Raw genomic sequence first — 27,115 nt, forward strand, 5'->3', positions numbered from 1 at the left:
TGTAAAGTCCAGAAAACACAAAAAGTGCCATAAGTGGAGGAGGCAGGTCTCACTCAGGAAACCTCGTACCGGTATTATTTTTATAGGTACAGGAAGGAAGCAATCACGAGCGAAAGAAGGATAAGGGGGGGGGTCTGCTTTCTGTAGTTAGCAAATTATTCCTACAGGCTTGCATTATTAGTTGCATTAATTATTTTATATATATATATATATATATATATAATGTCTTTTATCTAGATATAGGCGCGGGGCGGCGCGCACAGACTCGCACGCACACACCGCGCTCTCCGCTCGCAGCCGCCCGCTGCCCCCGCCCTCAGGACGCCCGGCGCCGCCCCGGCCCAAGGGGGAGCGGCGGCGCCCAGCCCGGACGGCCCGTGTGCCCGCCCTCGGGACGGGGCGGGGGACGGGCGGCCGGGCGGGCCGGGTACGGGCGGCGGGGTGATGACGCGACGGCGGGGCGGAGCGGGGGCCGTACAAACGCGCTGGCGGCGAGCGCCGGGCGCCGCTTCCAGGCGGGCGAGGCGGGCGGCAGCGGGCGCTCGGTCCGCCGCCGCTGCTTCTACCGCCGGGAGCGCTTCCCACGGCTGCGGTACCCGCGGGCGCCCATGGCACAGTACGGCGGGTGCTGCCCCACGGCTCCGCGCCCCGGCGGTGAGTGATGAGCGGGGGTCCCGCGGAAGGTTTGGGGTGCGGGCGAGCGCGGAACCCCGCTCGCTGAGACGGCCTCCGGGAGGCATCGCTGTCGTGGAACGAGGGGAGAAAGAGTGGGGAGAAAATGGGGTATGCGGCCAGCAGGTCTGTCCCGATCTGTCCCCTGGGCAGTCTGTTTTCTTTGCTCCCGGTAGGTGATGTGTCGGAGCGACAGAGACACGGCAGGCGGAGTACCGGGCGTGGGAGCGGCGTGGCGGAGCGCAGGGCTCCTACCTGGCGGCAGGGCAGCTGGCGTTGCTCCGCTCAGCATCTCTACTCCGTTCCCACGGCAGGCGCTGGAATCGGGCAGGTGCAGCGCACCCAGCAGGAGGGCGGGGTGGGCTCGGGGCAAAACCTTCACTAGAGCTCACTTCTGTTTTGCCTGTCATAGGTGAGCTGCCCGGAATTGAACAGCGCAGGCATGGGGCACTGCTGGTTTCAGCGTGTTCCAGAGCTAAGGATGAGAGAGGTTCAAATTTTGGGGGATGAAAAGATGCTGGGAGGCTGCGGTGGTAGTCTTGGTCTGCTCTTGTCTTTCAGTCCTTGATAAGGGAAAAGCACCCAGCTAGATACAAGCAATTGCACCAGCTTTGTTGGCTGGGAGGTAATGTAGAGGGCTGTCCTCTCTGTTTGTGCAGTAAGTTGAGGGCTTTTGCTGTTCCAAGACTGTACCTCTTTGGGGGAGCAAAAATATCTGGGAAGTCCCCTGAATACCATTCTTGAGTGGTGTGGGGATGGGGCACCTGCAGGGACATCCTTCTGGCATGGGAGACCCCTTCACTGCCTGCTCTCACGGCGAGCCTCTGCAGTGTGTGGCGAGAGGCATGCTTAGTAGAACAGGTTCTGTTCAGTATATGCCCATAAATTGTCTGGCTTTCAAACTCCATGTGCAAACGATAAAATATTACTATATTTTATTTATTCATATCTGTGTACGCAGATATATATCTGCCAGCATTTTTTGCACTCCTGAACAAGTGCATTTCCCACCCTGCTCAGAAATGAGCACCTTCAGTAACAGTGCAGCTACTAGCATCTGCTGTAGCACTCTCACACATCCAGCCTTTCAGCACACACCTTTTTCTTTTTTTTTTTTTTTCCCCTTTCCCTTTTTGGAAAATGCAGTTTTTTTGATAGTACACTGTCAAATGAGTGCCTGCAGTAGGTCAGTACCAAGATTATACATCTGAAGCCAAGCCAGCTGCTGCAGTGGAGAGGCACTGATTTAACAGAGTGAATTCCAACCCCAGAATTGCCACGTTCTCATCCATGCCCACTCCTTGCAAGGATGCTACCTTGGGTATTCTGAATTAACCGTAAAAATGCACGACATCACACAAAATCAGAGTGCATAAAAAACTGCTTTCTAATCCATAAGAATATGTGCATGAAAGAGGCAGCCAGAATTGTTTTTAGCCTATTGACCAGCCTGGGATTTCTCCCTCCCCACCCCCAGAAATGCCACCCAGAGCCAAGAAGCTACTGCAGCTCCAGATGGATGCATTTCCCTGAGAAGTTTTAATAATTAGAGAGCGAGAAAGCTGCAAATATCCCTGGGCAGCCCAGGATGGAAGCTTCAGCTGGGTCACCTCGCTTCCCACTCCTGAGCAGGAAGGTTCCCTCCAGGTCACCACGCAATGCTCTGCTTGGTAAAGGGATTGGGTTAGTTAAGTCTAATACAGGCACGACCTCACCACTGCTCTGCTCCAGTATTATTCTGAAGTTGAGTACCAGGAAGGAGGCAGACGGAAATCAGCTTTGAGTATAATGTGAAATATTACTTAAAGGGTTACTTACCTTTTTTTTTTTTTAATTTTTATTTTTATTTTATTTTTTGTTTTGTTTCTATTGTCACTTTCAGTATCTTGCTGGTGTTTGAGACAGGGCCCATGTTGGTAAAGTGGTAGGAAAGTGTTGCTTAGCAGGGGTAGTGGAAATGGGATTGCCTCACGCGCTGTGTTCCTCTTGCAGTACATTCTGTTAAGGTGAGCCTTTGTACGGAAGGGGGGCAGGACGGACAGAGCTGCCTTTCACACAGATTGTTTTCCTGGGGAAAGGTTTGGTGAATTAGAAAGCAACTCTGTGCGATGCACTTCTGCTTCCTCATTAGGTCATGACCCGTTTTTGAGGGGAACTGAGGGAACTTCTGCATTTTGAATGGAATGTTTGGGCTTCTGGGGGTACAAGGAAGGCAGTGATACAGCATGTTTCCCTCTCTTTATGGGAAAAAAATCCTGCAAGGTGCTAAGCAATTGCTAGAAGAAGATGGTAAGGAGAATCCATATTAGTATTCAGTACAAAAAATTCTGTGCATTCCGAGCTTTTTCAGGTTTATTTTTATTCTGCTGTGATGTCCTATTTTCCTTTTACCTGCATGAGATTCTTTGGAATGTACGGTATTCTCTCTTCTAAAAAATTTTTATGATCTCCTGGCATAAAACATTGCAATGGTCCCTTCTGACCTTAAGAAAAAGAGTACAGCGATATATATAACCACAGTCTATTATAAATTTCCTACTTTATTGCTCACACTGGAGCTGAACTCCTTCTTTAAAAGGGACGAACTGGTGACCTAGCTAATTTGTATAAACTGTATTTATCACAGCAGGTGCAGACATGGAGCAGATCTCAGCCAAAAATACTTCCTATCAAGTCAACCTTGCTCAGCTTGCTAAGTTCCCCTAACCGAAATTTAGGGACTTGTTAAGAAATACTTCCAGAGTCTTGGCACATATAGGTAATATATCTCCCTAACTGCACTGAAATGATGATTAGATTTCTTAACATGCTGACTATAAAAGTGAAACCCATGGTTTAATCTCTACTCATTGTACAGTATATTTTAATATAACTCATGGAATGTAGTCTAAGGAATAGATGGGCAATATCACTGAAGCACTGTAATACAGATTAATACAGTTTCTTACCTTTTCACCTCCCCTCTTAATACACAGATAGCTATTTTTAATATATAATAAGGTGATCAATAGTTTATGCCCCTAGAGGTTTATGGCTTTGGTTGTATGTAGTTCTGGTTAATGTAATACAGTTGTTTCTGTAACACTCAGTAAAGTAGGCAATTGCCTGCAGTTAATTAGTGGACACTAGAGTTTATGCATTTCACTGGCACATGTTGCTTTAAACTTTTTTAAAATGCAATTTATAAACAGTATGTGGGATAGGTGTGGGAAGCACATTGGGACATTGGGACATTGGGAGGCCATTTAACAGTTAAAAACAGCAAAATAGTATATTTCCAGGGTATATTTTGAAGAAAATGAGATGCTTTATAAACTAGATCAGATGGAAAAAATATATATATATACTCCTTTTCTGTTCAGGAAAAACTCTTAACTGATCTGTAAGTGATAGCTGCATGTTTGGTCCTAATCGGATACAAAACGCCACTTGAAAGAGCTCATACAAACAGCTGAGGAATGTATCTTATGACAGACAACATCTCCTCTTAGAGGGGTTGAATATACACTGTTCATTTCAATGACCTGATGAGTTTCAAGTACACTGGAATTGATCTAGTTCAGTTTTCTTAAAATGCATCTCTGAATACAAATGTTCAGAGCACTGGCTTTTCATCAGTACAGAAAGGTGTTTGTAGGGTTAGCTCAACTATGGATTTTTCTCCCAACAGAAGTCCACGTAGTAGATCTGTGAGCACAGCTAGTTTTAACCGGTGACATCAATCTGACTTCTGAGTGCCCAAACTTGCAGTTCTAGGGCAAAGGGAGATGCAACCCACGAGCTGTCCTGGGGTTCTATCCCATCTGCAATACTGAGAATTCCTTGAAGAGCAGAATGTCCCCCTCCAATTCTCAGCTCTGATCTCCCTCTAGAGACGAATCTCAGCAACTGATCTGTAGTTCTCAATTGGACCAGCCTGGGTTTTTGCAGATGTATGTGAAGATCCTTCCAGTGAAGGGCTTCAGCTCTGCAAAGAGCAAGTGAGGATGCCTGAAACTTTAACGTGGTTTTTCTCAACACCTGGGGAAAACATAAAACTGCAGTTTCTGTATAATGAAGTTGAAGACATCTCCATGTGCATGGAAGAGTTCATGCAGTCATCTTTTTCCCAGTCACTGTCCTGGCAGCAGATGTGTCCATTAGCTCTGCTACACCTCTTGGTGCGTTGATTGTTTGTTTGTTTTGTGAAGTATCTGCTGTCAGGTTGCCAGCAGCCTGTATATCCCACTTAGAGCTGCCCTACAAACAGTCCTTATGTTCCTTCCCACCTGCTCCAGCAGCCAACTTGATGTTCTTTGGAAAGTTCAGCTCTGAATGCACCCCCACACCACCCTCAGGCAAAATGAAGTTATCAATCTTATTTTGTTAAAGCTAATAAAACTAAATGTTATATATAATTTAGGTAGTTTATGGCATCTTATTGGGAGAAGATAAACATACTGAGGCATTAAAATACCATAGTAATGTGTTAAGAGATAATCAGAAGTCATAAAAAAGCTACATAAATTTCAAAGAGTACTGTAATATGCTTAAAAGTCATTGAAATACGACAGCTGCACCCTTCATTGTGTTTAGTGAGGAAAGGTTCCATTTATTTCCAAATTACTATTACTTTTGGAAGAGGTTTTAATCATGAAAGCTGATCTGATTGGCACTGTCCACACCAAATCTTGTTGAATAAATAGTATGGCACATTTTACTAATCAATTGGAGAAAGCTGAAGAAAAGCTTAAGAAAAAGCAATTAGACTTCTTGAATAGTCTTGGAATAATCTTCAAAGCGTCATTTAACATAAACTGTTTCTTTTACCAACTTGCTCGTTTACTTGTAGCAAATGCAATGGTAATGACTGTCAGTTAAATTTTTGTATTAATCTGAACTACAAAGTCACCGAGTGCAGTCATGTATGCTCTGCATGACTTGTGGAGGCAGTGAAGAGAATTCTTAAAGCAGAAAAGTAATTTGGCAGAGTGGCTGCTATAAAATCTTCAGTGCATGCTTATTATTGTTGAAACAGTTTTTCAGACCCACAAATTATAAAGCTGTGGAATACACGTTTGCATCATTTTATATAAACTGCAGTAATTCTAGCCACCAAATTGCAGATCTGTTCAAAGCATTGAAGAGGGCAGAAAGAAGAAGGCTGAATGACAACCAATTTACATGCAGTTTTATTCCTGGACACCGCTTAGCCCACACAACATATGTTTTGTGCTGAATTTAGAGGATGTCCATTGTGTTTTGCATTAGTCTAACACAACGCAATAACTGGTTCAGATCTCAAACCCGTAGTGTTTGAAAGAAACAAAGGAGTCCAGAAGGAGAAAGCAGACAAAGCTTTATTCCTTGCAAGTGAAACAACAGTAGCTTATATATTTGGGATGGCATAATTACTGACATGGTTCATTGGATAAGGACAGTAAATGCTATGGATTCTGTGGGAGTATTCCAGGAGTGGAACAGAATTCATAGCATTTACTGTGTTCACACTGTGGAACATTTGATGCATCTGCGCCTGAACAAACAGTTGTGGAGGAAAAAAGAAATCAAGCTCTATATGGCTGAATTATAGGACACTATGTTCTTCTGAGTATCATGTAGCAACTGAAAGCAGTGTTTCGTTTATTTAAAAAAATAATATCCATCCCTCCCCCTAGGTATTTCAGGTAAGAGCAGGAAGACTGAGGCTCAGGGGAATACTTGCAATGTGTCCCTTGATACCATGCCTGTAATATCTCATAAGTGAAGAGCAATGACAGTTGAAACAAAAGTAGAGTTAAGAGGCACTTTTAACTGGACCTTTCTTTTCCTAGAACTTTCCTATGCTGTACTCAGCCATAGAAAATCTTGAATAACATGGAATTGGTGGTGGAGTACTATGCAAACTATGAACTTAAAAACAATCCCAATGAATTTAAAAACAATAATCCCAAATAAAATAACATTGCTAAGATCACTGTGTTTTCTTATTAATATTTGAGATTAGTAGTTAACTGTAAGTTAATCTTTCGAGAGAAATAGTGCTTATCACACAACTCAGCTGAAAGCAGAACATATTTCAAATTGACTGCTATACAAATAAGGGCTCCTACCATTAGGTTTTAACTCCTTTCAACATTAATTCAACCTGTTCCCCGGAATCCTATTATGCCTTTCCAGTAAGGTGTTAGGACAACGACTCAGGCTTTCTATTTATGGAACTTGTAACTCTTAAAATATGCTCTACAGTAAGTGGCTATTCCTTTAATCTGTGACCTTAAAATTCAAGAGTTGATGTTTTGTAGCTCTTATGTTGTCAGCTGCCCATCGGGCACTGATCTAATTAGGCCATTTGTTCAGATTACTATGAAATATGAGGGTAAAATATTTAGTGAGGACATCAGCCATGTATTTACCAATACTGAATTATTTGCTGTCCAATCCACAACCACCACATCCTCTACCCCCTCCCCGCATGACAACTTTAGTGAGGGGCTAATAACTGGGATTATTTCTTTTTGAAATTGAAGGAAATTTAGCTGAGAATGGTGAGGACAGGGAAAGAGCCGTTAAATGACAGCAGAAATGGAGTTCTCTCAACCACATAAAAATCATAACAGAGACAAAAAATGGAAGAACAACAAATTTCTCTGCCAACTTTTCTCACGATCAGACATCGCAGAACAGCATAGGGCACAACTTTGTGTCCAAGACAGGACGTGGCCATGAGCTCACAGCCCACAGGCACCCAGAGAAGTACAGTTCCTTTGACTACAGATTCATCGAGGCACGCTGCTTCCCTCTTCTCCCAGCCTTGATTTCTGCTTCCTAACAATACCACTGCCTTGTAGCTCTTTACAAGTGATTAGAAAAGGGAAAGCAGGAAAGTAATAATCAGTAGCAAGCATAAGGAAGCCAGTCTGCTCCATTCAGGATGGAGTCATGACCTCTGTAAATGCAAAGCTATCAAACAACTTTCTAGATGACTTGGAAACACGTCATTAGTCCCTGTCACACTGGGACTTAGCTTATTGTGGAAAAGTCATTAGCTTCTTTTCAGATTCTCTGGAGAATTTCCAAAACCTAGTCCTTGCTGTTCCTCAGGTTGTTCATATGTAATTTATTTCAGCCCTCATTAGTTAGTACAGTATGCATTGTTCTGAGCTTAAATTCGTAATTACAGTAGCACAGTAAGGCAGAGCAGTCAGATGCTCTGCCATCATGGCTTCCACTTCTAAATGGAGTTAGACAATACCACAACACTTATAATACAATAGCACCAGCCCTCCACTGAGCTTATAGGACTTACAAAAGCTTCCAAATCTAGAGCTGTTATACACAGCCAGCTCATAACATGACCATCCAACAGATCTGTTATGTGTGAATTCATTTTAATTTCACTTCAAGCACTGCATTTAAAATCCCGACCTTTACCTTAAAGATCTCTTTACTTTAATAAATAAATAAAGGATAAAGTTAGTTGTTTACATCAGACTGGCTGCCTGACTCTGGAAATTATCTTCAGCAATATTCATTGCCTATTTTGTCCATGAATATTTTGTCTGGGACCACAGCTTTTAGTATTTCATTGGTGCAGCCTTGCTATAGTCTACAGTTTCACTCAGAGCCCTTCCTAACTTCTTTCTGTTAGAATGTGGCCTTCTCACATTTCTCTTCATATCACATGAGCCTTTTTCTCTGGAGACTTTACTTTTAGGTTACTGTCATAACATAAATTCATAGAATGGCTTGGATTGGAAGGAGCCTTACAGATGACCTAGTTCCCTTAGGAGACTGCATGACCTTCTATGAGGAAGCTTCCTTGTTCAAGCCCTTTGTTTTGTTTCTAAAGTAGACCTATTGCACATTTAAAAACAAACAAAAAAATGCACCACTTCAACTCCACTGAAATCAAATTTAAAAATAATAAAACCCTAAATCTTGGGTCTTAGAAAGAGATTGAGAATATTCATGTCTCCTGGTGACTTGCAGTCAGTTTTTCATAGCATTATTGTATGTGGCTGTCTTTAAGAATTTAATTCTCTCCGATGATTTATGAGGCTAGAGTTCAGAAATCTAAAGAAGTTGGTTCAGTTTTGAAAATCAAAAGATACTCGCAGTGTGGCTTTAGTACTAATATAGCTGAGTATAAAATAATGTGCCTGTCTTATTTTCTTTTTTTCTTTCTTTCTCTCAGAAAAGTTTCTGTCTGAGAAATACGCATCCACTCAGCAAAACAAAAACAACTTTTAAAGGTTGTTCTCAGTAGAAACCACTCCATGCCCCATTACCTGCTTGAGTGAAACCAGACTAAAGAAGTTCTGTCATGGCAGCTTTTCTGCTGGGAGCTGTGCTGCTCATTGTTCAACCTCAGATAGTGCCTTCCAGACCGGTTATAAATTCAAAGGCTGAGACTTCTGCTCAGTCTACTCAGAGAGAGCTTTTAAAGAAAACATCCCAGAAAAATGACTTCAAGGAAAACATTCACTCTAATGGATCATGCCGGCAGCTGCCACAAACTATCATTATTGGAGTGAGGAAAGGTGGAACAAGAGCTTTGTTGGAGATGCTGAGTCTTCATCCTGATATTGCAGCAGCAGAAAGTGAAGTCCACTTCTTTGACTGGGAAGATCACTATAGAAATGGATTGCAGTGGTATATTAATCAAATGCCATTCTCTCATCCCCATCAGATCACCGTGGAAAAAACTCCCGCGTATTTCACATCACCTGAAGTGCCTGAAAGAGTTTATAACATGAACCAATCTATGAGACTACTCCTTATTTTAAGAGACCCAAGTGAGAGAGTACTGTCAGATTACACCCAAGTGTTCTATAACCACATGCAAAAGCACAAGCCGTATCCCTCCATCGAACAATTCCTGATTAAAGATGGTGAACTCAATGTGGACTACAAGGCAATAAACAGAAGCTTATACTACGTTCACATGCAGAACTGGTTGAAGTATTTTCCCCTTGATCATATCCACATTGTAGATGGGGATAAACTAATCAAAGATCCCTTTCCAGAAATAGAGAAGGTAGAGAGATTTTTGAAATTATCACCACAGATAAATGCTTCGAACTTTTATTTCAATAAAACTAAAGGCTTTTATTGCCTAAGGGACAGTGGTAGGGAGCGTTGTTTACATGAGTCTAAAGGACGAGCTCACCCACAAGTAGATATTCGGTTACTTGAGAAACTGCATGAGTATTTCTATGAGCCTAACAAGAAATTTTTTGAGCTTGTTGGCAGAACATTTGACTGGCACTCATTTGTGGCAAGTTAGTGGTAAACGTGAGAACCTATGTTCTGGTGTAAATTTAGAAACTTTAGAACTTTAAAAAGGGCATTTAAGCTATAATTTATTTGTAAAAATTCATAAATACTTCTGTACAGTATTAGATTCACAATTGCCATATATACTAGTTATATTTTTCTACTTGTTAAATTTGAAAGCATTTTGTATTGTTTTTCATGGTTGTTAACATTGTGTATGATGTGTCTATATGAAGAAAGTAAATTATTTCATTGCAGAAGATACTCTCTTGAGAATGTGTTGTCTTTTTAATAAATAAGAAATTCATTTCAACAAAACCCTTCAGAATTATTTGAATACTTCAGTCTTTCTGAACTTTATCCTCTAGTTGCTAATGAATATGCTAAACTTTCCATTTCCACTTTTATTACTCTAAATTGTGGTCTAATAATTTCTTTTTATCTGAAAATATTCTTGTAATTTGAAAATTGTTCTATCCTGCTTTATGAAATTTTTTCTTGATAATGTGGTATTTATAAGTGTTGGGACATGCACACCTAAAGGACAGTGGAAAACTGTGTCATAAAGCACGTTAACATCTGTACTTACCTTCCTATGTAGTAACCTTCCAGCGGTAGTAACTGCTGCTCAAATTCTTTGGCAGAACCCTACTAGTTTCACGGCAAATTTTTAAAGATTCTGTGGGGAGCAGCTCATGAAATCGGAGTTAAGTGCAGAAATTGATTAATGTAAAAACTTTCTACAGTCTATGAATGTATATATCCTTCATTATGAAAGAGAGGTTTGAGAGAAGAATATAAGCAATATGGGGACATTTTAAAGGCTGCTAACTGCTGTTCCTAAATTTTATGGCACACATTCTTTCCCATTATTGAAAACCAATGGTTACATAGAAAAATTAGCTGGTCTACATTCTAGTAAGCAGCAGCTTCATTCTTATAAATATTAACACATTTTTACTGTATTGAACACTTTTCAATGAGGTGAACAGCTGCTTCATGTAACTTAGAAGTGCCCATGGGCTACTATTCAATTAATCTCTTTCCAGGAAATGTAAAGCCAAGCTTTGGATCCAGCCTCGGGTACCATGGAATTAAACCAAATTCCAGGAACTTTTATGGTCTTCCATCTGTTAAAAATGGAAGTTAGATGCTAGTACACTGGTAAAAGTTACTGCTTTTCCTATCTATGTTAGTTCTGATGTTCCATTAGACATCAATTTCTAGCATTAGAGTTAATCCTGTTTCCACAGAAGGCTTACTATAGTACTTTCATTATGAGCTCCTAATTTTCATGTTATGATCTGAAACATACCCTTTGAACATTCAGTGACAATACCCTGTACATTTAAACTTGTTACTGATTGTTTCAATCCTTCATAAAATTTAAATAAATGTAGATAAGTTAATTTTTCCCAGTGAGATGGTTCAAACTTGGGCACTATGACAAGGTACCCTCTGGGTGCAAGTATCCCATATTATGCTGCTTGCATGAAAATTTGCAGATGCTTTCCCTCTATCCCACTACTTGTGCACTTGCCCAAGCTGTATTCAACCTCAGAGAGGTTGTTGGTGTTTGTTTCATAAAGTAGACCTTTGATGAAAGCCTACTATGAAATGGTATTGTACTCAATAAAATATTTTCTGAATTGCATCTTTCTTTTCTCTTTGTTTATAATTTTCTAGTTTGAAAGATGAATAATTAGGATTCAACTTCAGTTTAGTCTCCAGTTAAATGTTGCTTAAGAGTTCAGTTGCAGCCCAGTGAATTCAGAGAAAAGCAGTTGCTGGCTGCTGGATTGTTGGGCTGCATGGTCCATTGCTGGTCCACTCAGAATATACAAAGAGTGGATAGTTTCTACTGGCAATAATGTTGCATCTTTCACAAGACAGATACCAAAAATAACAGGCTTAATTAACGTACCGAACAGAACAAAACAAAACAGAAACATCAGGAGTTTTGTGTAAGGAGGAACAGAAGAGTTTTTGCTACTCATTATCATCCCATTTCCTTGCTAACTCTGTAGGAGCCATCTAGACCTAAAAGATTTTGGCTCACAAGAAAGGCTCCCTACTCAGTACAGTCCCACCTTCACTTTTGTCTCCTTGTAGTCCCTGTCTCAGCTCTCTACCTTCAATAACTTTCTGCTGGGAAAGAAAAAATTCTGCTGGAGTATGTGGCCAGGTGGGTACCAGTTTTTCAGTCACAGAGCCAGATGAATATATGAAGGCAGGGATGCCTCAAGTCACATGGAGTGGTGCAGCATATGACATAAGCATATAACAATACCCTCAGTATTGTCACCTGGTTGGTGAAAATACTGAGGGTATTGTTGGTAATGAGAATGTTTTTAAATGTACAGTGTTACTAAATACCAGTATTTTGACTGCAACTAAGCAGGGCACACCCTCTCATTCCCTACATCTCTGTGGATATACCTCTGTAGAACAAGAAGCAGATTAAGAACCATCAGCTCACCATTACTCTGTTAGTAGTAGTAATGTAGTACCTCATTTCTCTCATATTCTCTGTAGGATCAGGAGGCAAAGTGACCACTTCAGGGGGCCATCCTCTAGCACAAGCTCACAGGACTCACAGCCAAGGCCTTCTGTTCAAAGGTGTCCTCAGACACTATATCATACTGTAGTGTATGCCTTGTGCAGAGATGACATGATTGTGCAGTACGTCACCTTGGAGCTTACTGTGTGGTAGCTATGGGAATGAACAACCACTCACACCCTAACAAATAATAAAGGTAATATTTACCTGCCACTCACAGCCTAAATTAAATGGTTACAATGCTTAGAATTAGGCTTCTGAGTGTGAATTCTGTTTTAGAAGTGCTACATTCACATTTCACATGCATCGTGGTATTTTCTTAAAATGTGCTTAAACAACAACAAAAATTCAAACAGAAGAAAGTGATAAGGGAATGAAAGAAAGAGGCTGACATGCATTCCGGTTGGGACTGTAGAAACATAGTGAGCTTTGAAGTCATTCCATATTTATTTGGGTTAAAAAATCCCTGAAAATACCTTTCCACTGTCATGCCATACAGGTATTTGTTTCTGTAATACTCTACCATCTCAGGTTTAAAGTACAACCACTTGGGTGTAGCTACAGAGGCCTATTTCTGCAAGGCTGCTAGCCAAGTCTGTGATCACTCTTGCGATTGTAAAATAAATACAACATTTTATGAGAATTCAGTGTTCAGTTCAAAGCTTACCGCTACCCTGGTCTGCAAGAAGCCAATCAAGTTGTTAATCAGGGTGGTACCGTAGGAATAAGCTGTGCCCTTTGCTTCACAACATGGATTACTGTGAGTCTTTGAAAGCAGACACTATACTCACAGAGGACAAAGTTTAAACCGTAATGATTATTCTGCAAACATTTCTCATGAGTATGGAAAGAGAAAGAAGTCTTCTTGGGGGAAAAAAAAGTATATATATAGCTTCATTATTAACATCACTACAAGTTCTGTTGGAGCTGCATGTCCTTTGCTGTTCCTTAATATTGTTTCTGATGTGGGTGAAATAACATCTACTGTGTGTAAATCAACAGTGTTTTGGGGCAAATAATTGAAAAATCCTTTTGTAAATCTTGCTTGAGTCTGTTCAGTCCGGAAGTTTGGCAGTACTATACTCATTGATTAGTGTGTGAGACTTACCAGCACAGAATATTTTAGATGGAAAATTCCTTACCTTGGGAACTTAAATCTAATCACTTCACATTTCTTTGTCTGTGTGCATTTTCAGAATCAGCTTCTGCAAAAAGAAAGGCTTCTTACTCCTTGTCATTCACACAGATTTTGATTGTGTAAAGAAACGTAAAATGCTTTCTTCTGCTTAATCCAGGATGGCTGACCAGACTTCTAAGGAAGTTCAGACTTGCACCCTTCAATTTAGAGGTTCTACATTAAAACTACTACTCATAGAAATATCCCTTCTCCTTTCTCTTTTTTAAAGTCTCTAACATCCAAATCCTAATTTGGCTTCCATTGTGAATGATCTTGCAGGAGTATATGAAGAGATGTTATCTAATACAACAATAAAGTAATAAAAAGTACAGTAAAATGATAGATTAAACTAATATCTGTAAAAAAAAATGTATTGAACTTGCTACTAGGTACATACCAGCTGAAATATTTGCAAGCACTTGCCCCCAGAGCTGTAAGTATCATTATTCTCTTATTATCATTCATTCTCATTCTAATAACTTTTATTCATAGGGTTCTGCCTGAGTGCCCGGTTACCTTGGAAAGACTGTATGTTCAATCTTAATTCCTTCATTATGCAATTGCATTGGCAAGGCTAGTTACAGACAGAAGCCATACAAAGATATCAGAGTGGGAAAAAACAAACAAAAAAAAATAAAAAAAACAGTAATATTTTGCTTACTAAAAATAAATGAAATTGTGTTTATGTATCTTAGTTAATTAGTAAAGGAGAGCAGTGCTTTCTTTTCTTTTCTTACAACAGTAACCCATCTACGGTAAATTTTCTGCTTAACTCCCACACAACAGTTTATACTGTTTTTAAGCCAATAGCACAATAAACTCAACAGTGATGCTGCAGATTTTAAATGCCTTCTGGAATATATAAAATATGCAAGTCAGAGTGGGGAGCAGCTGGATGCAGAGGAACAGCTGGTCTCATTGGGCTGAAAACATTTTTGTTTAATGATACAGGACATGAATTTTTTGGCTTGGGTATTACTTTATGATGTCTGTGAAAGCAATGTCTTCAACCAACTTCCAAGTCATTTATACCATCAGAATGACATCACTTTTTTACTTGTTATTGATATTGTGCTCTGCCAAAACACACCCCAAATGGCAGGTGCATAGGGGATCCCTCACTATAAAAATGCAACTGTAATCCAACGCAGTCACACAGCTTCAGTTATGTAGGCACAGCAGCTTCAACAGAGAGCTGTTCTGAAGAGAATGGCAAAATTCTTGACTTAATTTGGATGTGGGCTACAGAAACAGAAACCTGTATGCATACACAGTAAAACAGCAGAGCAAATTCCCTCCTGGGCTCTCAATCAGTCACCATTCTTTCAACAACAATAACAACAGTCTGAATTTGCATTTCCTTAAAACGAACAGGCCTACCTCCAAGACTGGGTGCCATTCACATCAGATAAGAGCATCAAACATCAGAGTCCTTGCAATGTTTTATACACCAGGCAGAGTTCTCAGGTAATCTCCTGTTACTGCATTTTGTGAAATTCTTTTTTCCTCTCCAGTACGATGCTGTATCACATTTCTGATAAATTAACTCTGTGAGAATGTAAATCATCTATCTGATGGTACTTTAAACGTCATTCAAATTAATGGGAAACTATAAAATAATAGAATCTAATGTATACTTTGTGTATCTTTGCTCCATTTTTAACTTTAACTGAATAAAATTCAGCTTATTTGGTCTAAACCATTGCACTGCAGAAGCAAGTATTGTCACACAGCCATAAGTGAGTAATTACCTAATGCACTTGGTAAATAGAAATGCATAATCAAAGGAACATATTGCTCTTCCTGCTAGAGCAGCAGTTTTATTATTGTCAATAGTGTGGCACTTACTCATGGTGTCACTGTAAGTGGTAGCAGTATTTCTTTTGAAAAAAAGGAATCTAAGAATTGTTCCCTAGATGCATGTAGGAATGAGTCTGAACAGGAGTGCACGTTATGTAGTCACTTAACAAATGTTTAGTGAAATGAAACCAGTCCAGAGGTCACATAATAAGCATGCATGCACTGCACACACTGCAATACATATACTGTGTGTTTTTTAGTGGCTTATCATTCCCTTGCTTGAATTTGTATGTTCCCATGTAAGGAGAGTAAGGCAAAAGGGACACACAGCTGAAAAAGATCAATTAGTCCATTTCTACCATCACACTGGTTGGGACTAGCACTGGACAGCCACAAGTGACAAGGACACCAGAAGATAGTAATGGAACACAGGATTCAAGGGAATGACTTACTATAGCTTCATTCCCTCTGTTCACATCTTTACATATGAAAAATAAGTGCTTTCATGAAAAGAAACAAACAAACAACAAAAAAAAAAAAAAAAAAACACCCAGCTTATTATCCATTTCTTGTCTGTGCAACCCAGAAAAAAGGCATCTGAATCCATCTCTGAGTATTAGTTCATTCTCATGCCATAAGGCCTTTTTAAAAAGTCAGTACAGTATAATGCAATTAGGCTTATTATTCACCTAACTGTCTATTCTTCCCTTTTTTTGTTTTTAAATTTCTAGCAAGTTTTCCATCTGCTACAAATAAAAAGATTTGATGAATAAATGATTTACAGCCTGCAGGAGGAGAAGAGTTCATATTAAACATCTTCAGACAGGAGACTTGCAAAGGAGGATATATTCTCATAGAAAAAAGAGCATCTGTGGACCAGTTGGTTTCTTGCTGAATAAGCCAACTGGATATGATACTACTTTTGGCAGCTTCTTTATTTTTGCGTGGGCTTCATTTATCTGAATATCATAAGATATTTATTATTCAATATAGATCTATATTCAATATTATACATATCATGCTTTATGATGTTGGCATTGGTTTCCTAGGTTAATTATTTAACATCAAATGGTGATAAAATTCTAGTGCTTTTTCATACTTAATAAACTCGAGTCAGCTAATGCTCAGGCATTCATAAACGAAAAAAAAAAATTAACGGCAAACTGCCTGAAATGCTCCTTTCCTGTGAGTCATTCAACAACTTTTTTTTTCACAGCCTTATGGAATAGAAGTTAAATTTCAAGCATGGTAAATAAAGGAAAGGATTTACAATTCCTTACAAATACAGCAATGCGTAAAAATGGATTTTAACAAGTGAATGAAATGGAACAAGCATTGACAGCTCAGAAAAGGGTAAAAAGAGAGTCACAGATGCTGTGGAGATGGTCCCTCCACCTCATCACAAGCAGGAGAGTTTTACTGCCTCTTATCTGTCACCAAAGGATGCTTTTTCTACTGCAACTCAGATTCTTAGTCTTGAACTGGTCTGTTTAGCTGTGACTATACTGGAAATAATGTTTTAAACGTAAAGGAGAATATAATTTACTACAATTAACTCTCTACCTACATAACCTACGGTTTCCTGAAACAGTTAGGAGGATAACATGCTCAGTACAGACAGCAGGAATACATTGCACTGATACTGCTGCTAAGCTCTTCATTGTCTTATTCAGAAGACAGCTTTGGCATTGCTCCTGTTCACTGAAGGACCTTGGCTCTTTCCAATAGTAGCCTTTTCTTTGGCAGACTGTCCATAATAACTGTTTACTGAGAGATGACGCCTTCTAAATTTCTTTTTCCCCAAACTAGTGATTCAGAAAGCAATTTCAGCAGACATTATCAGCAGCTGGACAATCAAAGACAGTTGTAGTAAGATCTGTGCCAGGACAGGACTGTATTCAGCCATAAAGGAATCCAAACAAAAACTGTTTTCTCAGCTGCATCGGGTCATCATGCAGCTCTGTAAATAATCTTTCCTACCTACACTGCCACTAAACTATAGCCTATTGAACTATAGGTATTACAGCATACGCAGGTCTTCAGGTAATACAGCACTTTGCAATATTCCTGTCCTCCCATCTCCTGATAGTTGTACTGCTAGTCCTTAGAGTGGTACAGTGTTGTAGGCAGTTATCCTACGTACTGGATGAGGATTTTTTTTAATACATTTGCTTTAAAGTGCTGGCCATGCAGAAACAACAAGAGAAGGGGCATCCTGGGGCTAACGTAGGGTGCTTTGGCGTGACTTATCTTCATCCATTGGATCCGGTTCAGACAAACCTGCGTACTGACAAATGCACTTGATACAAATGTATAAATGGAATGAATGCCCATAGCTCATTTTTACATCTTCACTGGTGTTAGACATAACAGTATTCAAATGCCCTAGCGGAAGGAAAGCCTAGGTAAGCACAACCTCAGAACTTGTTTGTGAGGATACTGCATTGCAGATTGGTCTAGTGAGAAGTTGGTAGATAAGAGTCATATTTTTTAAAGAGATTGACGTATCTGGAAATGCAGGATAAATAGAATTTTCAAAAGCACTTTTGTAAACACTGGGTTCTTTGTAGATGCATGGCTCTCATAGCCTTCTCAAGGTTTTGTGAATATTGTCACTTGGAAATGGGCTCTACCTCTGGAAATAAAATAACATTGGATTTACAGCTGGCTCAAAAATGTAACATTTCAAATCTACAAAATGGAGTGATAAAATCTTCTATGACATCTACTGAAAGGTCATTTAACTGTAACAAATATCATTATTCTATCTATGCCATCTCCAGTGGTAAGTTTTCTGTATATTAGACAAACTTCTTACTAAAGTCTTACTTTTGCCTTAGGCAAAAGTTAAACAGAAAATCAACCAGTGGGTGGGGGAAACCTTCATCAGTTCTGTTGCCTTTGGAATATTTACAATCCTATCACAGGAAATTTAGCATTATAAGTAGTAAAATAATGGAAGAAACTCAAATCATCACATTAAATATTCAGGCATTAGACACCCTAGACTTTTCCAGAAAATGAACTAGACTCTCAACTTATTTAAATCACTTTGTTCTCATATAATTAATACTTTTCACCTATGGAAAGAGGGCTTGAAGAAAACAGAAAGTATGTATAGTTGTCCCATAGTCCGTCTGTACTGCTGTAATGGTATAAAGGACTTTATTAAAATGAGACTAAAGTCTTCACTCTCTGGATCCAGAAAAGAATAACAAAGGATATTCTGAAGTTATTTGGACATCTTTCCTAAAACAACTGCTAGAGATGTATAAGAGCAAAAATAAATAAATAAATAAATAAAATTCTATAGCAGAGTTTAGTAGAGCCAGATATCGTTCAAAGAACAAGAATAACCACATATAATTTAGTTAGATTCCAAGCACTCATGAAACAACTCGTCTCATAAAATCCCCTCCACTAATATAAGCACATTTCAGTTTCTAGTTCCTGCCTGTCAATCCAGTGTATGCTATGCAACTTGCTTGCACAGATTTAACTTGTTCACTCTTTTACAGAGCTAATTTAAAACCATGCCTGCTCTACAAATTTTCCAGCAGGGCAGTCAATAATCTGCTAACTTGATATGTTGCTTTACAGTTTATCACAAAAAGGATAATGAAGTTAAATGCAGTAGAATGATGCAGACAGTCCCAGCACTTATGGTTCATGGCTAGTATGTTCTGCAGTCCAAACTAAAGCTTTGTAGCGGATCAAGTTATTTTTCTTTTTTATCCCTAGAAATGTCTACTAAATTGCTTGTATTTTGACAGCTGTAACTCAAGCATAAGGAAGAGGCAGCATCTGAACGAAAACAGATTTTTCTTCTAGCTTTCAGGGAGCTTGTCTATCAATAAAGAAAGCAGTATTTTTAATATATTTTTTAAATGTTTTCTAATGTGGAAAGTGCATGCCTTATACACCTTTCATAATTCAAAATGAACCAAAAAGAATATGCAGATGTTACTACTGAGGGTAATGGCAATTAGCTTATGCAAGCAAGCAGTACAGCAGTAAGACAAGCAGATAACTACAGGCTGGTTTGTGAAACGTGGACCATGAGAACAGACCTCGTTCCTTTGCAAGGCATCTATTAATCAGCTCTTAACAACTTTTTAGCCTCCATGGACAATCTCTGAGAAAAAAAAACAAAAATGTCTTCTCATTGGTCCAGGCTAAATTAACAAAAATAATAAAAACCAGAAGCTTCTACAGCCACTGCCCTTTATTGAATGCAACAGGTCTGAAGGACCATGCTGATCTGATAAGAGATCTCTGACACAACAGACATGGTAATTAGAGGAAATTTTCCATAAATTGCAGAGCGAGGCCACAACTATGTTCAGATGTTTAGATAACAAGATGAAAAGATGTATAAATGTGAAGTTGTTAAACATTTTGACTTTTTTTTTTTTTCATGCTATGCAATTCATATGGATAGTCAAGGAAAAAGGGAACCAGCTCTCTCTGTAACATCCCCAGGGGAATACTATGGAATCCCTACTTCCCCTCAATTAGGCTCTCTTCTGACACGTGATGTTATTGTCAAATTAAGATCCAGTCATGGGATAAAGGTGAAAGTTAGCACAAACTTGAGTGCTAGACATTAGCAGTTATCCCATAACAAACCAATGTTTTGATTCATTTCTTCCGTGGCATGGCTTTATTTGCCTTGTATCTCACATAATAGAGGTCTTCTCTCAAAATCTCTAGAGTGTGTTATCACTGAGACATGATGGTGCTGTTCTTGCCAAGTGTGTACTGAGACCACTTGTCTTGACTGATAACTTGTGGAAAAAATAGTACTCAGGAAAGCAAAGCGTGGCTTCAGGTGAAGTTCACAAAAGGGGCTCCCTGCCCTGCGTCTGCCTTCTGCAGAAGCCATGAACAGGTGCCGAAAAAAAGTAGGCAGTAGTGCTGCAGCAGTGAGGTCAAGGATAAGATCACCTACAGTGATTATTTTTATTAGATTTATAGATTTAACTAAGTTTAAGTAAAGACAGCACTACATTCTTTTCTAATAAAGCTAACAAAGAAAATTAAAAGGTACTTAGAACATAGGAATTGAAAATGTTTGTAAATAATAAATTGCTGAAATGATCAAATTCTTGAACAGTTTTGAAGCGCTGATATTTCATTTGTAGGAGGTAACAAAGTTCCTTTAAATTGCTGAGTGTAACTGAACAGATCTGGCTATAGACTGCTGTTCTGAGGATAAAATATAGGAAAAGTCAGTCATCATTCTATAATTAACGTCCCCCAAATTATTTTTCTACTTTACTTTTGTGGGTGAATATGAGAATGACAATTAATATTATTTTTAAGTAAACTACCATCAAATTATTTAAAATCCTATATACTAGATAGCAAGATGCACCTCACTGTCCTTTTGCAAAAAATAGCGAATACAATTTGTAAACACTGTTTACTGTTTCCAAAAGTTATGTTCCACTGCTATTTTCCATGGCTGGCTGTAAAAAAAACGCATACAGGATTTAAACAACTTCTGAAAGACTCTGACAACGTTACTTCAGATGTCCAAGTGATGTATAACAAAAATCTTCACAGCTTTACTTGAGAAACCAGTCACGCGATACTGACCTTTTTTATGCTATACTTTTGCTAAGTGTAATTTAGAACATGCTTGCATTAAAGTTGTCAGGCAGGATTCCAAGACAGAATAATAAAACTACAGGTGACTTACCATCTTCCTTTAAAACTGCATGAGAATGGGAGTCTGGAAAGAGGCCTCATTGGATTTCGACTAAGGCTCCCTATGAAGATTTTTGAAGCAAAGAACTTTTCCCCAAACAGTTTTGTTAGAAAGATGATGTAAATTAGACACTTAAAAATCTATTTTTCTAACACTTATCACTGCTCCAATTCACCCTCTCCTCCCAGTGTCTTTCAAATGAGTGACTTTTGAGGAAACATAGCTGGAGTTAAGGAACCTAAATAAGCTGCTTGCTAGAAGTGTTAAATACTATGTGGTTTATTTATTCTGAATTCCTTAAATACGCTACTGTTTGTCTATAATGCGTAGGGTTTCAACGGCAATGAAATTATTTTGAAAAACACAGAGACTATGTAGCATATTTTAAGAATGATTATTAGCTTAGTAGAGTTAATATAACCTATTTTATTCTGAGTATGTTTTCTGATTCTAACAAACTGGTTCTTAACTTATTGCCCCATCAACTGTTGTCCTATTCAAAATTAAGGAAGCCAAAAAGAGGCACAAGTGCTTCATCTAAAGCATTTCACAGAGTCATAGAAATCACAAGGTTGGAAGGGACCTGCAAGATCATCTAGTCTAACCGTCCTCCCATTACCATTGCTACCACAAACTAAACCATATCTCATAGCTCCTCATCCAGACACCTCTTGAACACTGCCAGAGATGGCGACTCCACCACCTCCCTGGGGAGGCCATTCCAGTCCCTGACCACTCTCCGAGAGAAAAAGTTTTTCCTTATATCTAATTTAAACCTCCTCTGGCACAACTTATGGCCATTTCCCTGGGTCCTGTTTGTTGCCTGGGAGAAGAGGCCAAACCCCTCCTCATCACAACCTCCCTTCAGGAAGTTGTAGAATGCAATAAGGTCTCCTCCAAGCCTCCTCTTTTCCAGACTAAACAATCCCAGCTCCCTCAGCCACTCCTCATAAGACTTGTGCTCCAGATCCCTCACCAGTTTCATTGCCCTTCTCTGGAAAATTTCCAGGGCCTCAATATCTTTCTTGTAATGAGGGGCCCAGAAATCACTTCCCAGACACTAATCAACAATAAATATAATGCAATGTTATTAAGATCCTGTAAACAGGGTTCAAAGTTAATCGTTTACACTCTTATGAATGCAAATCAGCACAGGTTGTGGAAAGATATCTTACAAGAAAGCCTCTTTTACTGGATAAAAAATAGATAAAAAATGAATGAAGCATGGATAACAAAGGTTAAACAAGCTTTTAGTTCTGTTATCCAACAAGGATAACTTCTACACAAGGTCACACTGCTCAAAACAGACAGAATTCAAATCACTTATCATTGTTGTGGAAGTCCTCAGTCTGTCTTTTCTGAGCATGAGCCCTAGAATAACTCAAATTTATACACTGTAATGTTATAATGTAGTGCAATAACAAAGGTTAGTTTCAAAGCTAAGAAATATCTGAAACTCTTTCTTTTGGATTTTCCTGAAATTGCATCAAAGTTTCAAGACCTTATTTCCATCTCTCCTGAGTTGGATTTCACAGCTTTCCCTTCCCTAGGCTTGATCTAGGTGACAATAAGATATTGGTCATGACTGTTTTATCAAAAGCATCTGCAGATTTGTATTTATATGACACAGTGGTCATACCTGTGAAAGAAGAAACAGAGCATGAATTCCTGAAAGGCAGAAATGTCTACTGAACTGCGTGAAAGCTTTGATTCTTTGTATATTCCACTGAACTGAGCTAACCTCATTCCTGGAGGTAAAACAAAACAAGAAAAAAAGAAAACCTCCTCACTCAGCCCGTTATTGCTGGTGCTTCCCATGTCTCTCGCAGTCTGTCAGCATTTCATCGATTCATCCTTCACAGCCTTTCCTAATCTATTCATGCCCCCTCCCCTTTTCTGAAATCTTTGAAGTTTTGAATCTCTGCTGAACCCAGGCATAGCCCTAGGAAGAGTACACCATTCCAGCCTATATGGAGTCAGTTTGTCTCCTCATAGCCCAGCAGCCACTCATATCTAAAATTCTTTGAAGTTGTATACCTGGGGCTGCCTTATCTGTGTCATTGTTCTGCCATCTCTGCTCAGCTCTTAACAACTTTTTTGCCTTTTCCAATGATTTAACTCTATGCATTCAGGTTGTCACCACAACAAAGCTGAACAGAGAGAATCAAACAATAGCTACATTACAAATTCTGAAACTATATATTCCCAGATTTATGGCTTAGATAGAATAAATAGTGAATGCCAATTTATATATATAAATATAAATATATATTCAAGTCTTAGAAGTTACTTAAATTGCAATCAAATAAAGCAGACTAAAGTTTTTTTCTAAGTGTAAAATGTTCAGTGACTCAAGTTTGACATTGATGAGATGCTTATACCCCTTAAAATATTTTCAGTATGCTATGGAAAGCCAAGCCTACTTTGGATGTAAATGTATACCTTGTTTCCCAGAGTAGAGTTCACACCAGAATTTGGATCCCTATGTTCTCTCTGTCTATCACACAAAAAACAAGTCGCACGAACATCTCTGCACTGTTGATGTATTTGCACAGAGTATATCAGCAGAAAACAGAGTATTGCAAGGCGCTCAGTTCTATGTGAGGATAGTCCTTCCAGCTGATCTAGAGCTGGAAGATCCAAGCCAAGATCTAGAATCTCCACTGGATGGAGATGTTCCTTTTGCACAGCTGAGGAGGATTTGGTTAATTAAAAAAAAAAAAGCTGTGACTTGGTGGTGTTCTTATGAATTCCAGTGGGTAGCATTCATTCCATACAGATTTAAATGGCAGAATTGAGGCAATTCTGTCACAGACATTGGAAAGATATAGCCATTTGTCGAGGTTGAACAACCTGACCTTTTTCCAACATCTGTTCTTGGATAAGATGAATAACACCTTAAATTTGCTCTTCGTTGACTGCCGAGATAGCTGAGATGTTCTACCTTAAAAGCAGGCCCAGTCTGGATGTCTGTGATTTTTTTTTCTGTTTCACAAAGGAAAAAAAAAAATTCTGTTTAAATTAAATAGGAAATTAAAAACAAACAAACAAACGAACCCTTGACTACCAGATCATGGGCAATACATCTTTTATATTAAGCTTTCTAGTAAATCTCTTCAGATAATAATACTTCTAGCTTAATTAGTTGTACAAACTGTCATATAACTATGCTGAGTCATACGTTATGCATGATATGCATTGGTTAAAAACATACAACTGTTTTCCTCCTTTTTCTATTAGTTTGATTATAGAACTGCAAAAGGTGATGAAAGGGGTCTGTAATAGTAATGTTAAAACACAGACTTAGATCAGGTCTCCAAAAACACTTATAAAATTGCAAACATCAGCCAAATTTGGGTCATAAAGTGGGTTTTGGTTTGAAATCCTATAAATTTATGGTAGAATTTCAATGTCAAACTGTGCTAGCAAGATTATTATGTCTAATGTTCACTTCAATATTTCCCCAAATTTGGCCATGCTAAAATAAGACAGAAAGACATAGCACAAATCTTAATATACTTAAAGGAGAGTAGCCCAGTATCTAATTTTTTTTGAGAATTCAGTGAGGCAGTGCCTAAGAAGTTGTTTGGCAGAACTGTTTTTAATTAATATTTTTTTTGTTCCAAAATGCAAAAACAAAAAAAAAAATATCCAGACTCTATTTATATACTTCTGTTGGCCATGCTGCACAAATAAATGAGACTCATAAAAACCTTATGCCTGCCAAGAAGGAACCCCCCTTGATTACTGGCATTTCAATGCAATTATGGAATTCAGGTTTAAAAAATTAGACTGAATGATAAAAAGCACATTCTTCATAAATATTTAACCTTCTTCAGCATGACAGTAATTATAGTGTGGAGCTCAGTAGCTGCATATTCCATTTAAAAGATCTGTCATACCTTCTATTCTAAATGCTTCCTTTCAAGAGTTTGTAATGCCAAGATAAAAAGAAAACTCCCCCAAGGTGGAAACTTAGAATAAAATCTCAGTTTCTAAAAAATATTATTAATAGTAGATTCTGAGGATGAGAGGGACTGTTTGAAACATAGTAAGATTTTACAACCACTGCTTCTTTCTCCTGAGCAAAATATTTAATAACATTGGATAGTCAATTCCATTTTTACACTCCCAAAAATATCTGCAAAAGATATTTTTTCATAATGAAAACACTGATTTTTATGAAACTTTTTTTTTTTCTCCCTTGATCTTGTGGACAACTTATTAAAAAATATTTCAGATAGTTATTTGCTGTCGAATACAGTTGTTTTACAACAAATGAAATGTTTATTTTTCAGAAATTCTAAATAAACCTATAAAATACTATTCAGGCAGGTTTAGATAGGCATAAACACCCATTTTGAGATGTATAAACATATTATGGAAAGCTCATAAGAAGGTTTTGATAGCACTCAAATCCAATTCTCAAGTTGATTAACTGGGGGCAGCTAATTCATCCATTTGAAGCCTGAAGGGATGGAGATAAGGTGGGAAGAGCAAGAAGTACTAAAGCTTCTTTACTACACTCTTTAGTTAAGCAACATTAAGATGTTTCATCAGAAAAGAGCAATCTCTGGCATCCACACATTTGGCCCAGTTGTTTCCTTGTTACAGGAGCAGGATAGAAGTCCTGCAGTCACTTTTGCTGTTCAGCACATGCATCAGGACACCTAAGGAGCAACCAGCACTTCCTCCTTTCCCACAAGGGGAGAGCAGAAGTGGCTCCCAGGAGCTGTTTTCCCATTCCCTGCCCACACAGCACGGATAAGAAACTCACCTAGTTTATGTGTGGGTGATGGGAAGGTGGAGGCAAACAAAACCACATATCTTTATATGGCACTTCATCTCTACTAGAAGTCAGGTTTGGAGCCCAGCTGCTGCTCATGTAGCTTTGAAAATCTTCTCCGTCCTTGGAGCTGAACTATCAATCACTAAAGGCTGTATCAGTGAAGAGAAACAGACAACATCTCTCTGAGATGATAGGATTAGCCAAAGAAACGCAGTTGAAACTTAAGTTTCACTTCAGATTCTTTTAAGCACTGAAAAATTTAATGAGTATTTTTGTTTTCCATCTTTTCACTTCTAGGCTTCCTCTAAAAAAATAAAAAAAAATAATGCTTTAGACCTGTATACCGCCACAAACTAATTTTATCCAGGTGCGTTACTTAGTAATTATGACAATTTCATGTCAATTTTAGTATTCCTTCAGTCAGCTGCAGGAGGATTTTCTGCCATTCTTGTCAGTCAGCTTTAGATTTGTATTTAAAATAATTCTTAATCATATAAAAACTTTTCTATTTCCTTATTTCTCTCTTCAGGAGATTTTTAAAAATGCTACATAGCACTTGGATCTCACTTCTAGTTGTATTCTATTGTCACAACCAATTCCTATCCTTTGTTCCATATCTTTTAAACACTTGCCAACTCTGGAAGGACCCTTATTTTTTTCCGCCCCTGTGACAGCTTCATTTCTTCAACAATGTTAGCTCAATCATCTCAGCTGATACGCCTTTATCTTTAGAAGACCCCTCACCTTGTTTATGTGACCATGGCTGTCAAGTAAGAAGGATGCTTTCCTCACTTGTGCTTCCAAACTCATGCCTTTGTTCACCTACATTTTTTCCAAATTCTTTGTACATCTTCTGAAGAGATAAGAGATTAAGAAGATTATGCATCCCATCATTTTCTTTTAAGAAATTCCAGTTGTTATTGAGAAGGCTAATTTTATGGCTTGATTTCAAGGTGGAATTAAATTTTTAGGTTTAGTTCACCTGATTAGCTATTATTCAAACATCATTAGAATGCAAAACATTGAGTTCATATACCTGAGTCCACAATTTAAAGTTCTTTGCAGGTCAACAGTTTGAGCTGCTCTATTCTCTTCATGTGGACTGACTGCTTCAGTATCCACCATGGGATGATACTGGAAGATTAT

General features: G+C 38.6%; 1 protein-coding gene and 1 long non-coding RNA gene across 4 annotated transcripts; one reads left to right on the forward strand and one right to left on the reverse strand.

The window, feature by feature from the left end:
• Nucleotides 1-445: 445 nt before the first annotated feature.
• On the forward strand, nucleotides 446-11,584 carry HS3ST1 (heparan sulfate-glucosamine 3-sulfotransferase 1). 3 transcript variants are annotated; one of them, XM_085223468.1, is made up of 3 exons: nucleotides 446-654; nucleotides 849-1,084; nucleotides 8,849-11,584. In XM_085223468.1, the coding sequence occupies exon 3, from the start codon at nucleotides 8,978-8,980 to the stop codon at nucleotides 9,938-9,940; it is 963 nt and encodes a 320-aa protein (XP_085079594.1). In that variant the 5' UTR covers nucleotides 446-654; nucleotides 849-1,084; nucleotides 8,849-8,977; the 3' UTR covers nucleotides 9,941-11,584. The 3 variants fall into 3 exon arrangements, with proteins under 3 accessions (XP_085079594.1, XP_085079593.1, XP_010708719.1); XM_085223467.1 differs by lacking the exon at nucleotides 849-1,084; XM_010710417.4 differs by lacking the exons at nucleotides 446-654; nucleotides 849-1,084 and adding an exon at nucleotides 1,105-3,430.
• Nucleotides 11,585-23,828: 12,244 nt separating this feature from the next.
• Nucleotides 23,829-26,823, reverse strand: LOC109367583 (uncharacterized). The gene is made up of 3 exons (XR_004159766.2): nucleotides 26,714-26,823; nucleotides 25,958-26,118; nucleotides 23,829-24,165 (listed from the first exon to the last, which is right to left on the reverse strand). It is a non-coding gene; the product is annotated as an uncharacterized LOC109367583 (long non-coding RNA).
• Nucleotides 26,824-27,115: the final 292 nt, after the last annotated feature.

The sequence above is a fragment of the Meleagris gallopavo genome, chromosome 4 (assembly GCF_905368555.1).
Source record: "Meleagris gallopavo chromosome 4, MGAL_WU_HG_1.1, whole genome shotgun sequence".
NCBI lineage: Eukaryota > Metazoa > Chordata > Aves > Galliformes > Phasianidae > Meleagris > Meleagris gallopavo.

Bases quoted from the DNA above. Each gene is read 5' to 3' on its own strand.
- HS3ST1 (XM_085223468.1), top strand. From the start codon at position 8,978: ATGGCAGCTTTTCTGCTGGGAGCTGTGCTGCTCATTGTTCAACCTCAG.